General features: G+C 42.0%; 2 protein-coding genes across 11 annotated transcripts in view; one reads left to right on the forward strand and one right to left on the reverse strand.

Moving 5' to 3' along the window:
- HERC4 (HECT and RLD domain containing E3 ubiquitin protein ligase 4) overlaps positions 1 to 13,380 on the reverse strand; it is a 45,781-nt gene extending 32,401 nt beyond the window's left edge. Inside the window, exons 1-5 of one of the 9 annotated variants that reach the window (XM_075758868.1) lie at positions 13,217 to 13,380; positions 13,052 to 13,113; positions 4,552 to 4,684; positions 2,561 to 2,727; positions 1,015 to 1,306 (exon numbers count right to left, since the gene is read on the reverse strand). In XM_075758868.1, the coding sequence (XP_075614983.1) occupies positions 1,015 to 1,240 (226 nt within the window). In that variant the 5' untranslated portion in view covers positions 1,241 to 1,306; positions 2,561 to 2,727; positions 4,552 to 4,684; positions 13,052 to 13,113; positions 13,217 to 13,380. Of the gene's footprint in view, positions 1 to 1,014; positions 1,307 to 2,560; positions 2,728 to 2,961; positions 3,470 to 3,755; positions 3,955 to 4,551; positions 4,685 to 11,634; positions 11,682 to 13,051; positions 13,114 to 13,216 lie in introns of those variants that run through there. The other 8 variants (XM_075758875.1, XM_075758870.1, XM_075758871.1 and 5 more) reach the window with 8 other exon arrangements.
- MYPN (myopalladin) overlaps positions 8,263 to 14,910 on the forward strand; it is a 72,855-nt gene continuing 66,207 nt past the window's right edge. Inside the window, exon 1 of one of the 2 annotated variants that reach the window (XM_075758863.1) lies at positions 8,263 to 8,359. The gene's annotated coding sequence lies outside the window, so the exon portion shown is untranslated. The remainder of the gene's footprint in view (positions 8,360 to 14,910) is intronic. The other variant, XM_075758865.1, reaches the window with a different exon arrangement.

Consider the following 14,910-nt stretch of genomic DNA (forward strand, 5'->3'; position numbering starts at 1 on the left):
ACATGAAAAATCTTTACTTGGCACCAAATCCGAAACTCTGAATAAAAGAGAACTACTAAAACACAGCATAATGCCTTATTTCCACGTGCAATATTTGTATCGATTATTGTGCCAAGTAACTTGTAAAATTGCTGTAACAGTGATTAGAATAAGCTCTTACTAAGGCTTTTCAGTTTGCTTACGTTATGCTTTAAGCACTGTCAGAAGCACTGTTCCGTATCTCTCAGTAGCACGCAGATATGACTCACATGCACAGCTCTGAAGGGAGCCCATGTGCACACTCCTCTGCAGTCCCTGCAAGATGTTTACCGATTTCTGCTATAGAACTGTTCTAGCAGGAAGCAGAAACATGCATGTAACAGATAGGAAGAAAAAAGCCCAAAGAAGTTTTAGATTGCATCCTTTAGGCTTTTCCAAATCCTCTTCCTGTAGTGCCGCATATGCTGAAAAGTCTTTTATCAAAAGTTTTATTTTTAGTTCTTAAAAAAAAAAAAAAAAAGAAAATTAAGAGCATTGCTTTAATCAGACCTGCTCTGCATCACATATTAGACGATTAAAAACACACAGTATTTTTCTCAATTATGGTATGCCAAATATTAATTGCTACCATATTCCAGCAGCCAAATCCGTACATACAGTACGATGCTAACCCATGTATTGAAGCAGGTTCCCTCCCCTTGAGACTAAAAACAACCACCGAGTCTCCCACGGCCTTAGGTACACTGAATCCATGCTGGAAATAAAAAATAGTGGCACTGTCCAGCTGTACAGCAGGCAAAAATACAGGGGGATGGCCATGTTTCACAGTTGGTTATTTCCAACTGTAATAAGATGCAATCCAAGCAAAGGAATGCTTTTCAAGTTAAAAATATGCCCATTCTTGGAAGAACTACCATACATACAATTCAGCACATACACCGACACTGGCAGCCTTGGGTCTGATGTAACATGACAAAACAAAAAATACACGCGGAATCACACGTATTCTCCGCAATTCATTACTTCTAAACTTACCGGGTCTTTTCCTGGCTTTTTCATGCCCTAGCTGTCCTAGATCATTGCATCCACATGTATAAACAGTCCCATCATCGAGGACAAAAACAGTATGTCTCAGTCCACACCCTACATCTCTGACCCTTTTATTTAAAAAAAAATCACTTTTTCTGGGTTCTAAAACAATCTCTTCATCAATTCCACCCAATCCAAGCTGTCCAAAAGATGCATTTCCCCAGCACAACATGTTTATGCTTCTCTTGGTCACAGAGATCTTCCAACTTCACTTTTCTAGAATATCCCTTCTGTGTAGCTGTTCAAAAAAAAAAAAAAAAAAAGTACAGTTTTTCAGTATCGTCCCTAATGTTTATGTTATCTTCTATACAGCCCATAATCCACAAGTTCACCTTCTATATACCAATATATTGAAACACTGAACAATTGTTAAGAGTGTAAGTTGCTTTCTTGGACAGTATTTACATTAACTGCAGTAAAATGCTTTCCTTCCCATTTCAGATACAACTTTTAAGACGTGCAAGTCCTCGGTTCTATAAAACTTTGTTTCAAAAATTTAAAATACCATTCTTTGTAAAACTTCTCTAATCCCTAATCCAGAACTATACAAATAGCTATCACAACTAATTCTAGCCAGTGGAAACAACCACAAACATCTTTTAAGAAGACAGTACAGGCTAGTTTATTTACACAAGGAGCTGCACAACTCCTGAAAGCACTGTGTACGGCCTCAAGATCATCCCCCGAAACAACAGTTGACTCATAGCTTGGAAAAAATTGGTCAGCTCTGATCAATCCAGTTATGCAACACAAAGAATAATATGATGTGTCAATCACTACACTTAAACAACCATGAGTCAACTGAACTTAAAATTTAATAGAAAATAAATAGCTGAAACTCAAGTCCCCAGCCTTGCACTGCAATCAACACAGGTTATAGCTTCATAGTTACTCTGCGGTAACAGGAAGCCACGTATACAAACTCCCCCGTGCAAATTCCCATCCCTAATGCCTAAACTGCAATTACCAGTATACGTGCTGACAGACTCTGCACCTATCGGGAAAGGACACAAAGCTACACTTCACTTTCCTTTGTAATACTGCAGATGATGAAGAATTTATGACAATGTCTTCACTGTTACTCACACTACACTTCGTGATAGTACATTTCCCCATATTTTCAGAACAATTTAAAAATCAATGCTATACCATATAAATTGCTATAAATTATCATCTGTGACCATTATTTGGAAGACAGCATGAATAATGGAATGTGGAATACAATGCACTACAAACGCATTCAGTCTTACATTCTGCAGGGTCATAAGACATATAAACCCTAAATGTAAAAATGCTCAGAGCAGCGAGCCAGCAGTTAGCACCTAAGTGTTACATAAACCAAAGGGCAGAATTCTTGCCAGCACAACAGGATGAACTATTTTCCTCTGCAAAAGCCAAAATGCAGGAAACAAGATGCTTATTTTTGCAATCTCATAACAAAAAACCACCCCAAAACAGCCAAACAGCTTATAATATATTTCATTCTGTTTACCTATCTCAGGAGATGATGCATGATCAAATATTTCCCTAGCTATCACTAGCGATATCCTACCACATTCAGAAGGGGACATCAAAAATGAAGACGTTTTCAGCTAAGACATAGCTATGCCACAGCAAATTTCACACATCTGTAGCAGCGACTGCAATGCAAACTTCAACCTGCAACACAAGAAGTTAGAAAAGTATGATTATGATGCTTTGAGATTTCTGTAGTCAAGATTTATCTTCCTCTCCAGTGGGGCAAAAAGAAGTTGTTTCTATTAAAGCAGCTATGCATTTCCGGACAAGGTGGGGGGGTTGTTTTGTTAAGTCAGTAGCCAATTAAGTTTTGTACTTTGATCTCAAATCACGACAGTATTTTATCCCTGTATGTAGTCGTTAAAGCCAACTCACATTGTCAGCTGCTGGATACTACCACGTGTGACGTCAAAAGCAGTCCAATGCCGACACCAAACACAGAACGCGAGGGAAACCACCCAACTCATTTTCTACTAGCAGAGAGTGAGTAACGGTGCTACAGGAAGAGTCTGGATGTTTCCCGCAGGCTAGAGCGGGCTGTGTAATCGCACCGTGCACGGCCACTGACGCGCTCTTCAATCGCCCCAGCCGCGGGCTGCGCGCCCGGCGCTCCCCAGGGCACTACCACACGCTCCTGCCCGCTCCGGCTGCCCCCTCCAGCGGGACAGCGCCCGCGTTCGCCCACCCCCTGCCAAACGCAGCCAGCCTGCGGCACGGGCTTAACTGGGTTCCCCTCCCTGGGGCACAGACTCCCCCGGGCACAGCCGCCGCCCTGGGGTCCGGGGAAAGCGGCAGCGCCGCGGGCGGGGCCGGGCCAGCCCCGGCGGAGGAGCGGAGGTCGGCGGCCGGAGTGGGGCCTCCGCCCGCTCCGAGGGGGCGGCGCCAGGCGCCGAGGTCCCCTCAGCACGCCCCGCAACTGCTGAGCGCCGTCGCCCGTAACGATCCTAACCGCCCCGGCCCACCGGCCGCCCCGCACCTGCCCTCCCCGTTCCCCCACGCTGCGGGCACTGCCGTTCGTCCCGCCCCGCTCCCACAGCCGCCGAGCCCACCGGCCCTGCGGTGGGGCCCCACGGGCCGAGCGCGGCCCCCTCCGCTTTCTCGTCCGCCCCGCGGGACAGCGCCCGGGTCCGCAGAGGTCCAGCGGCGCGTCACGGCCCAGCGGAACTCACCGGCGGCGGCGAGGTGCTCCGGTCCGCTTCTCCCGGCGCCGCGAAGCCGCGCCCCAGCCCGGCCCGGCCCGGCCCGGCCCGCCGCAGGCACCCACCGGCCACCGCCAGGGCGTGAGCGGCCCCAGCGCGGAGCGGTGACAGGGCCCGACCGCCGCTTCTGCGCAGGCGCCAACTCAGAGGGCGGGGCCGCAGACGGGCCCGCTCCGCTGCCTGCCTGCCTCCCCGCCTGCCTCCCTCCCCGGCCTCGTGCTCGGGGCCGGTGACGCAGCGGCGGCGCGGCGTGACGTCAGCCGGGACCTCGGCAGCGGGAGGCACCGCCCGCTCGGCGGGGCTCGGGGCCCCGGGGGGCGGTCTGTGCCCTGGGGCCGTGCTGGGGGCGGCGGTTTAGTGCCGGGGCGTGGGGGCTCCGAGGCGGGGGTGCTACCCGGGCCCCGAGCAAGGCTCGGAGCGAGGTGACTCTCAGAGTGGCTTCGGTTTCCGCTGTTGGGCCGCGAAGAGGCTGAGCGAGTTGCCAACGAAGAAGAAATTTAGGAGAATGACCATGAAGTGACGAATGCTGGCGTGATGCCTGCGTCCTCCCGGTGCGCCTGGAGGACGGCACTGGAGAAGAGCAGAGCTGGATGCGGGAGGGTGCTGTTAGCTCAGTGCACGTTCTGGGGCGGTGACTGCAGCTGTACATATTTTTGGCTTGCGAACAAGACATACTGCAGCTTTAAAGCGTACCATCGTTGTATCAGAGCACTATTTTTAAATCAAGAATTTAAAAAATTGAGTATGTTCTGGAGCAAATCACTACCTCTGTGTTTGCTGAGAAGAGGTCTTTGTGATGGCATATTTCTCCTTCCTTGCAGAGTGGTTAAGAGCCTTGGCTGGTGTTGCTGTTCCTTATCCGTGATCTACGGAGATCTGCAGAAGCCTCTGCTTGATCTCTGAGGGCATGAAAAGAATGAGATCAGAGAGCAGGAAGGAACTGGATCCGCCAGGGAGAAGCAGGCACAAACTGTTCTTCATACTCCAATTACCTGTCATTAACTTATGACACAACGGGCTTCTTCCCTGAGCGTGATCCAGACGGTGTAGCTGCACCTACATAAACACCAGCTTCAAGGCGGGTGGGGGTGGTTGCCGTACCCCTCCACAGAAACGTTTTCAGTTTTCTGTCAGTTTTCTGACTTCTGCATTCCGCTCACAAGCTTTTCTCAGTGTCAGAGCATAGACAAGGCGGGCACATTAAAACGTTTTTTTCACCAAACCCACGTCTCTAGCAGAGCAACTAAAGATAAGTTTACATGCTAGACACATTTTTTAGCTTTCTTCCTAGGATTTTGTGTAGTAGTGAAAGGAAAATCGTATTTGGACTGGGCTGGGATTCCAAATGCGGTTTCCTTATTTAGCAGCCTCCCTATAGTAGTTCTGGGATCCACCCTTAGGTAGGTGAGGAAGTAAAAAAGGCCAGGACCAAGCATACTTCACAGCAAGTGAGGGGTTTTTAACTGTGGGTAGGAAAGGTTCTGTGTTAGGTGTCATTTTGCCCTGTAGTGGAAAGCATTTTACAAAAATAGCAAATGGGATGTCTCGGTCCAGCCTTTAAACGCTCTTTTGTGTATCTAAATAGGTAAGATTCTACAGGGCTTCTCAGGATTTGTGGTTGTAAATTTATTAGTAAAGATCCAAACCAGAAATATTAAATTCCCACATAGAGAAAATGAGATAACTGCATAGCTGACAAAAGCCAAATGATGCAGCACTTTTCAGGGTAGCAAATACGCAGGTTTGTTATTTAAAGGAGAGATGGGAGTGATTTGCCTTTTCCACTCTGCATGTAAGAACGGAAGGTTAGCAGTAGCTGTTACATAGCAAACGGAGGAAAACATTTCATTTTCTTCTAAACTTCCATTTCCCTTTATTTGTAAGATCACCCAAGTAGTAACTGCGAATAATTACACTGTGAAGCACATTTTAAATACTGTCGTTCATTGTGCAATGTGTCCTCTGACCAGCATGTGGGGGTATGTCCGTGTACTTGATGAGAACATTATATGCCCAGTACAATTTTTACATAGCAAAGGATTTTGGTATAACTGACCTAACACATTAAATAAGAAATATGTAAAGCATGAAACAACATACAATGTTGCACAAATCTCAACTTCCTGCAGCAACAGACGTAGCTATTTTATTTAAAAGAGTTATTTTAGTCCTAAAATCAGATTGCTCTAAGTTAAATAATTCAAATGTGTCTTCAAATAAAGTATAAGCCATATTTTTCTTCCACTTACTACCTATCTTAGCAAATTTTCTTTTCTGTGCCAGAGAAGCCATATCCTGCCTGTCTTAATGCCTTGAGACAGGCCCTTCCCGCATGGCACCGTGGGGAAGGGAGAACCTGCTCTGACGCCACGTTGCCATGTGGACTCCCTGCCACTCAGTACAACCAATTCTGCACCCACTGGCATTAAATCTGCCAAAATGTGGTTCTGTAGTTGCAGTGGCCAAGAGAACCATGGGTGAGCAGGCTTGCACCTCAAAATTCCCAATGTCCATTCTAGTACTTGTAAAAAGTACAGTATTTTGCAGCGATGCAAAATGCAGTGAAAACAAGAAATGTAAATCTAGTTAACTTCGCGGAAGGGATTTATTCCTTCTAAGCACCTTAGCACAGAGGGTTTCGTATTGCAATTGCATGGTCGTCCTATTGATGGTCATAGCAAGCAGAAAACTATTTTCAGTTGCCCTACCATTATTAAAATAGCAATGCTTAGCTACTGCCTTGTGATTGCTGTCAGCACAACTGTGTTTTTTAAATTGTACCCCAGTTAATCACCCATTCAAATAATACAAAAATGAAAATAATTGTATATCGTGTTTACTAATGTATACTTTATGCTCTATTAGTGGAAAACATCATTCAGTTAATATACATGTTTTTGAAGGCTACTGTGTTATGGAATAAAACTTTCTGTACAGCTAGTAACAGAGATGGACTCTGCTCTCTGCCTCCATTTTCTCCTGGCAACACTCAGTACATACTTCATAAACATTAATTCCTTATTTCAAACCCCTTTGTTTTATACTCTGATGTGTCACAGACTACAGAAAATAGAAATGGCTGTCCAGAACAGCTGAGAACATGAAATTAAGAGATGTCAGCATTTTGCTGTGAGAAATTACTAACCTTTGTGTGAAGCCTTTGTGTAGAATATTCTTGATTAAGACAAAGGAAAGGCTTTAGAATGCAAATAGCCTTACAAATAAGGTACTGTCAGACCCTTTTATGTCATTTCAGTTTTACATTTTAACCTTATAGTCTTCACAGTATCAGTATTTGGATGTTAGTGAATTAATGAAAGTGCCTATGTAGACAGACGTAACCCACACATAACACACTGAGTATGTGGTTTATACGCTCTGCTACTTTATAGCTGAGCATGTTTTAGTTTTCTGTCTGCCCACCCTGCTCACTGTTATGCTTTTGGTTAGCTCAAATGCAATGTGCTTACCCGTAAGACCAACTATTTATTAACTGATGGCGATATGGTGAAAAAAAAACCCAACTAAATAGTTTTTGACCTGTTTGTGAAGGTACATCACTATATAAATACTAAATCGACAATATTGCAAGTTCTGTGTCTAACTCGAGGCAGCCAATTAAGGGAGCTGTTTAAGGATAAGCTGAGGAGTCATATCTTCAAATAAGATAAGCAAAACCAAAAACCTGCAACGTCCTATTCCCCTTATCCTCTCAGGCCACAAAATATAGCTGAAATAGCCAAAAGAATGTTATTTATAGGGTGACGGATGTAAAGAAAATGGAAAAGCAGTGAAGGACAAGGATGAATCCCAGACAGGAAGACTACAATGAAGGAAACAAGCTGACCTTTGCATTAGGTATGAAGCTCTTGCACAGATCCAATATCCCCAAGCCCACACAAACTGCAGCTGGCACTCAGAGTGACTACCCCGTGTCCTGGCAGTAATGGCAGAAGCCACACAAGTGCCCAGGCACCTGCAGGTTGGGGCTGAAGATGCTGAACATTTTCGAGCATCCTACACAGAGGGTTGGGAGTGCAGCCCTTTCCCACATGTGGCACGTTCTCTTCCTATTGCAGTGATGTTTCACACTATTACATGAATTTTTCTGTTATAAATAGATAATTTTTCTGTTATAAATAGATCAGCAGCCCAGGTGCTAACTGAACACCAGGCAATTCACACCGTTTTTACGGCTTAAGCATTGGATGCTGAGACACCAGTTCCCATGTCATTAAACTGGGCTTTTGGTCAGGCCAAAACTGATCTTTAAGATGCAATCCTACACGAATGTAACATCAAGAATTGAGCCAGTTCTGCCCTACAGAGACCAATTTGAGAACATGCTGAATCTCAGCTTATAAAATAGCAGCTCCAAGTGGTGCCACATGCTGCTGATTCTGACATGACACTGTGTCTTTGCATGGCAGGATGATGAAGCACCCTAAAATTAGCCTTCTTACTATTTCGTAAAGAGCAGGCAGAAAGGTAGCAGCCTGCACTGAAGAGAACAAAGAGGCACAGGAGAGGACCAGAACTGAGGCTCACACACAGGCTGGTCACACCACTTCATGGTGAGCACTCTTGGCTTCTTTGCAAATTTCCATGTTGGACTGTTTAGTGTTGTTTCTTATCCCAAGCACAGGGTGACCTGACTGTGAAAGGAGAAAGGTGCTCGTGTAAACAGAGGTGGGGTGGAGGGATCTGTTCTCTCAGGGGGATTGTGAGACAGCAGAGGGGAAAACTAACTGAAAATAACACAGATGGTCTCTTTTCTTAGAGGTGTGGTGGGAGCTGGCATTTACTTCACAGAATTAAGTTTGTTGTTACTGGAATAGAACTGGGAATGGAAGAAAAAATCATGCTGGTATGGAAACCAGAAATACCATGATAAAGCCCCCTCTCTGTTGAGCCAGACTGAATTTTTCCTGATATTCAGGTCTCTCCCCACCCTATTTCTTGGGTGATGAAGTCCTTGGCTTTACAAGAAGTAAGGAAAAAAAGGAAAAAAAAAAATTCCAGGCTGTAGGAAGATAAGCATGGATGTGTTTGGGTATAGGAACAGAAATAGTGAAGGAAAAGGTTCTAGACCAGAATAACACTTGCAGATGAGGAAAAAAAAAATAAACTGTAAGGAAACATTTGACTATCAGAGGTCACAACAGGCATGGCATGAAATGGATGTTAGGGCTGATTCCTAGGAGAGAAGACAATACAGCATGTGTCTTGAGGAGCAGAGGATTCCACCATCAGCTAGGTGTAATAGCCTGTGGCCCTGTGCCTAAACAATTGTCAGGACATGCTGTTTTCTCTATTCCTATGGTGGGACTCTGCGAATAGCTGAGAAGAAAATAACTCTGAGGCACAAACTGTGACCACTATGTTCAAACTATATCCAGCTGTTTCTGCTACTAGTTATTGCTCAAAAATATGGGACTATTTTGCAACAAAGATATTTCTGTTTAGTAAGATGATTGGACAGTACTCTGCAGCTTTTGTGATTTAATTCAGCGTAAGACTCATGATTTCACATGTTTTACTGAAACCCAGGGGGGGCATGATACTATGAGATCTATTTTGGTGCAGTTAGCAACTGACAGATATTTGGTATAGCATGGACTGAAATGTGGTGTCAAAGTGGTAATGAATCTGTGCCATTTGTATCAACTACAGTACAGGGCATCTCTGTTCAAAAAGTGGATTAAATATTCACAGTGGACGAAGACTATTGGACAGATGAAAAAAAGAGGTTTCTCCTGTAGAGGTTGTTAAGGAGCTCGACAGAAATTATACATGAGCAGTCAGAGCATGGAGTCCTTGGAGGACTGTAATTCTGAATTTCCTACGATGTAAGTCTCAACCTCAGCATTAGAATAAAAGATTCAAAAAAAAAAAATTATTTTGGAGACAGAAGGAAAGTGAGCTGTATGAGATGAGTAATCAAATCCTCACAACTGTGTGAAAAATAGAATCACTGCTGCTACCTACACACAATTTGTACGCAGAGAAACCTATTGACTCCTCATGTTCCTGGAGACCTCCTATGCTAATACTTACTAAGCTCCCATTTAGGGAAGAAAAATTGCCACAAACTTGTAATCTTTTGTTTCTGTTTACTGACACTGGAGTTGTGCAAAATGCTGACAATCTTGTTGATTTTTTAATATGAGTGACTTAGAGGCTCTTATTTCTCTCCTGAAGATCTTGGGGCAATGTTTTGGGGATAAGGTTTCTTTGTTTATTTGGTCTACCAGCATACAAAACACTGTTTCAATTTAAAACTTCAAGCTTGTAAAGGGGAGGCCAAAGCAACTGTATATCATTTGGAAGCAGAAACAGTAGAGCAGCCACCTGTGCCAACCTTCCATTGCATTTAGCTGGCTTTTTTTTTCTTGGATCGGGAGGGAGCAGTGATTCATCACCTATATCTGATTGATGAAGGCTTTCGTATCATTAATGTCAGCAAGCCACTAGGACACCACTAAATATGATCACTGGTCCCAATCAGAAATGACCATTTGAGGGGTACTGGATAGTCCCTGCTTAACACACATATATTTACTTCCATAAAAGAGGGCTATTTCCAGCTTCTGGGCAGGGTTCTAGAACAGCAAAATGAATTGTAAACATACATAGATACAAATTTGAAAGTAGTCCTAAGGCTTGGATCCCTGGAGATTCAAGAGAGATTGTTCCCCAGACTGTCTGAGGAAAAGACACAGCGTTTCCACAGTATCAAACTGAGACACAGCAGTTTTTCTTCCCCCCATGACCCAGTGGAGACACCCAAAATGCGACAGATTACAAGCAGGCAAGTCAGCTTGAAACTCCAATTTCATCAGAAAACACTGCCACAACATTTTTTAGCCCATAGACTTGTAAAAAAATATTGTGCCCAATGTGATAAAACTTTTGCAAATTCAAAGAATTAAATACAAACAGTATTATATGCTTACAAGCTTGTAGCAAACTCGGGCAAACTGGCTCTTGACAGTATAAGTATTACAAATTAAATTCCTTTGAGGATAGCTTCTTCTCTTTTTTAGTAAAATGAACGACAAAAATGCTTATTTGGCCTTATGGCCAAGTAATAAGCAGCATTAGGATTAAAAATCACTTTTCCTGAGAGGCATATGACACGTGACCTTTATAATTTTTCCTGACCGCTTGTTCAAGTTTGAGCCTCTAAATAACTCATCACCATTATAAACCTGTTTGTGTTATCTTCTGAGTTTATAATAACCGTAAGCATTAAAATAGTCTGTTCATAACTATAATAATCCCTACTGGCTTCCCTGCAGAATTATAATAGACATGAACCTAGAAGTGTTTTGTTTGTAACCATTACAAATAGTCATGATTTCCAGTGAGTTATATCAGCAATGATCTCTTAAGAATCTAGTATTGGGGATTACAGTGTCTGCACATTTTCAAGTAAAATTTACGAAAACTGTTATCTTTTGGCTAAGAGTTTAAAATAGTTAATAGCAATACATACAACTTTAAAGTCTTCACTTTAGAAGTTCCTACACCATTAGTTTCACAGCTAATTTTGACTGGATACGGAACTCACTCTTTGCCCAAGTAACAACAAAACAGATACTGTTATTACATTAATTTTCCTGATGTTTTCTAACAAAATCACAGCAAGTTAAAAGAAATACCATTTGACAAGTAGAATTAAAATGGTTTTTTAAAATATAATTTAAAATATAATTTAAATTTACATATTTTGAAGTGAGATTTAAAAGCTCAAGAATTACCAAATAAATTTATGTTTATAGCTATATTTCAGGAAACTTAATTTTTTAAATATTTGAGAAATTAAAGATTCAAATATCATACTTGCCTCTGCCATAATTTCTTTGGACATATAGTGATCAACATAACAAGAATAAAACTAGAAACTAATAATATATTCATCATCACATATTTTCTGATATAATCAGAACATTTGGTTGCATCAAATCCTGCATCTCAGGATCTAGACCAGAGAGATTTCTGCAAAAGAACCAAAGGTTTTCTCTTGCCCCACATAAAGAGAGAACAAGTATTTCAGAATTAGGAAGCATAAATTATGTAAAGAGTTTCTTTCCTAAGTTTTTCAAAACCAGGAAAGGAAACAATATTGCTTGGAGCACTGTCATCCCTCCCTAACTGGTTACATAATACAACCAAAAGGAGCCTGTGGAGCATACAGAAAGTAGCTATATCTGTGAGGTGGAGACTCTTATTAGAGGCCTCAGTCTTGGGAATCAAATTATTCATTGGTTCTTGGATTTTAAACTTTATTATCTTGACTAAAGCTGGGAAAACTCTGGAAGTTCTTCCCACTAAGTTCTTTCTCTTGGCCCTCCCTACCCAGTAACTCAAAGCCATCATTTTCCCTGTTTCCTCTAGGTCAAACCCTCAGATTGGTAAATTGTTTCTCAATGGAAGTCAATGGAACTAATGCCAATTTAAATCAGCTGAGTCTTGATGGGTTTATATCACAGCTCAAAAACCCACAACTGAGTAGGTCAAATATGAAAAAATACAAGTTTATACTCCTTTCATGCAGCGCCGCCAGCAAACTGAAATGCATTTCATGTAAACTCTATCCACCACAGCATCATACCAGCAGTTCTGGCTTCCCTTCCTGCTCCAGCCACCACTTAAACTTCTCTGTTCACTGAAACACCTCAAATCCTATTCAACAGCTCAATGCACAACAAAACAAATCCACTCAATACAGGAGGAGTAGTTTTCATATACAGTACCCATGGGTTATAAACATTATGGTTGAGACTTTGAGAAGTATGTGTCTTCAAAACAAGTATTCTGATTTTCAAAAAGCGGTGAGTAAAGACTTAGGTGACTGCCTCTAGTCACTCAGATGTCAAACTCTTGGACAGTATGAAGTTATATTAACACCTTGAATGAGAATATACAACTGGATCTACACAGGTAATCCCTTAGCTTTTCAACAAATACACAAGAAAATTGGAAGTATATCTTTTTAACCACTTAATGAAAACATAGGCTTGGTCTTCATATGCTGCCTTTGAATTTTCAAAATAGTAAATATTTCTTTATAAAATAGATGTTTTCTTGATTTACTATGTTGTCTTGATTTAACATTAAGCATACACTTTAAGAGCACTATGTCTAAAATGTAGTTCAAGTATTGAGTTTCCACAGCTCCACACCACCCATTAAGCATGCCAAAAAGGTTTTGCTGTGCTTTGAAAGGCTTTTGCTAATCAGAGTAAATGAAAAATACTTACCACAACATTCATATTTTCTTTCTAAGTGTCACAGTTTGGAGTCTTCCAATATTCTTCCTTTTCTGAAACAAAAAGAAGTGAGACATTTAAAAAAGCATTTTCAAAAGCACCCTAGGCAGAACAAAAATTCCTTTTGATAACTTGTGTGATAGCACATGGCATTACTGCATGTCACTGATGTACCAGTTGGTCTAAATTTGGCTTGTAATATGCGTGGTTTAACAGATCAGAATATATTTTAAATCCTGTGATATAACTTTTGACTCCTTCCATTGAGCAAATTAGTATTTTGACTGTTTGGACATTAGATGGTTCTGGAGACTGACAACTGCATAAGCAGAACCACTGGCTTAAATGTGGCCTGGGAAAGCAGTCATAAGCATATTTTATTACTAGGTGATTTATTTAAAATGAATTAGAGGTCTTATTTAGTTTCCTGTTAGGTATATCATACTCTCTTTTTTTCTCTCTCTCTTTCTTTCTCTGACTTACATACTCATGAAAAAGTCACATTTGGCATAGTTAACAATTTGCATGGCTAGTCAGAATGGTCAGTACTTCCTGCTATCATTGTTCTGAGGTAATTTTCTGGGTCATGATCCTTACTTTGGTAAGTGAGCTTACATTTTCTGAATACCACTTGTTCTTTAGCTAGACAGAGTGATTCTAATACTGCTGGTGTTTAATAAGCTGGTACTATCAAATTACTCATCTCTGTCCCTTCTGAAAGTTTGCTTGTGTTTTGATAAAAAAGACCCTTACTTTAAAATTAATTCTGTCAGTAAAGTCGTATCCTAAACAATCAGGTTTTCTGAAACTTCATCAGTGTCCATTGATACCATTTTTGCAGTGCATCTTCATATAAATTTTTACAAATTATGTTATAATGCAAGTCAGTTTAAAATTACAATGAAACAAGCAACACTTAAAGTGGTAAGGTGACTCAGTGGCCTGAGGGAAGGCGTTCCAGACAGATGAGGCAGCATAAGGGGAAGAGTGCCAGAATATTGGGAGGGGATGGTAAACTGATCTCAAGTCTGCAGAATAAGGTGACACATTAAAGTACTGGTAAAACAGTAACCATTTCTCAAATCAGCCACCTAATGAGATTCAGCATTTGGGAATGATATCCTAGTTATGTTTTCATTACAAAACAGCACTGATTTAATACAAAGGAGGAAAATTTTAAAACCCATGGATCTATAGAACTTCTGCAGAAGTTGATTTTTTCCCTTGTCTGTACAATCAGAGAGGTAGGCAGAGTCATTGCTTTCTGAATGCTACGCACAAGGGGTCAAATAATAGCAGCTAGCACTGAGTCTCCTAGCTATATCCAGACAACACGATTCCCCTAACTCCACAGGCCACTGCTGCATTTTGTCAGCACAAAGACTGCCATGCTTTTCTGCTGCCACCATGTGTCGAGATGATAGGTTCCTAGTAAGTATGAATATAATCTCTCTTCCCCAGCTGTGGCCCTTCAGACTGATCATTTCTCAGTTCATCCTGTTGCACCATTGTAATATACCATACACAGTCTCTCCTTTCCACGGAGTTTGCTTCTGCCATATTTCAGGAAATTGTTATCAAACTATGCTCTCCTGCTACCTAACCTACGCATGTCAAGCTCTCGTCTTTCGTTCCTCTAGTCACCTCACTGAACAATCCTGTTGCTGTCCTCCAAACCGTTTATCCCATCCCTACCTAGCTGAGGTGACCTGATGACCACCAGTCCAGAGATGAGCTGACAGCCAAGCACACTGCTGATCAATCACCAAAACTCTCATCTAAGTCTGCTTGGGAAGCAAGAGGTCTCAAGAAATTATTTTTAAAATGTAGACTATCCATGAATGCCCTCT

Source organism: Balearica regulorum, chromosome 7 (assembly GCF_011004875.1).
Source record: "Balearica regulorum gibbericeps isolate bBalReg1 chromosome 7, bBalReg1.pri, whole genome shotgun sequence".
NCBI lineage: Eukaryota > Metazoa > Chordata > Aves > Gruiformes > Gruidae > Balearica > Balearica regulorum.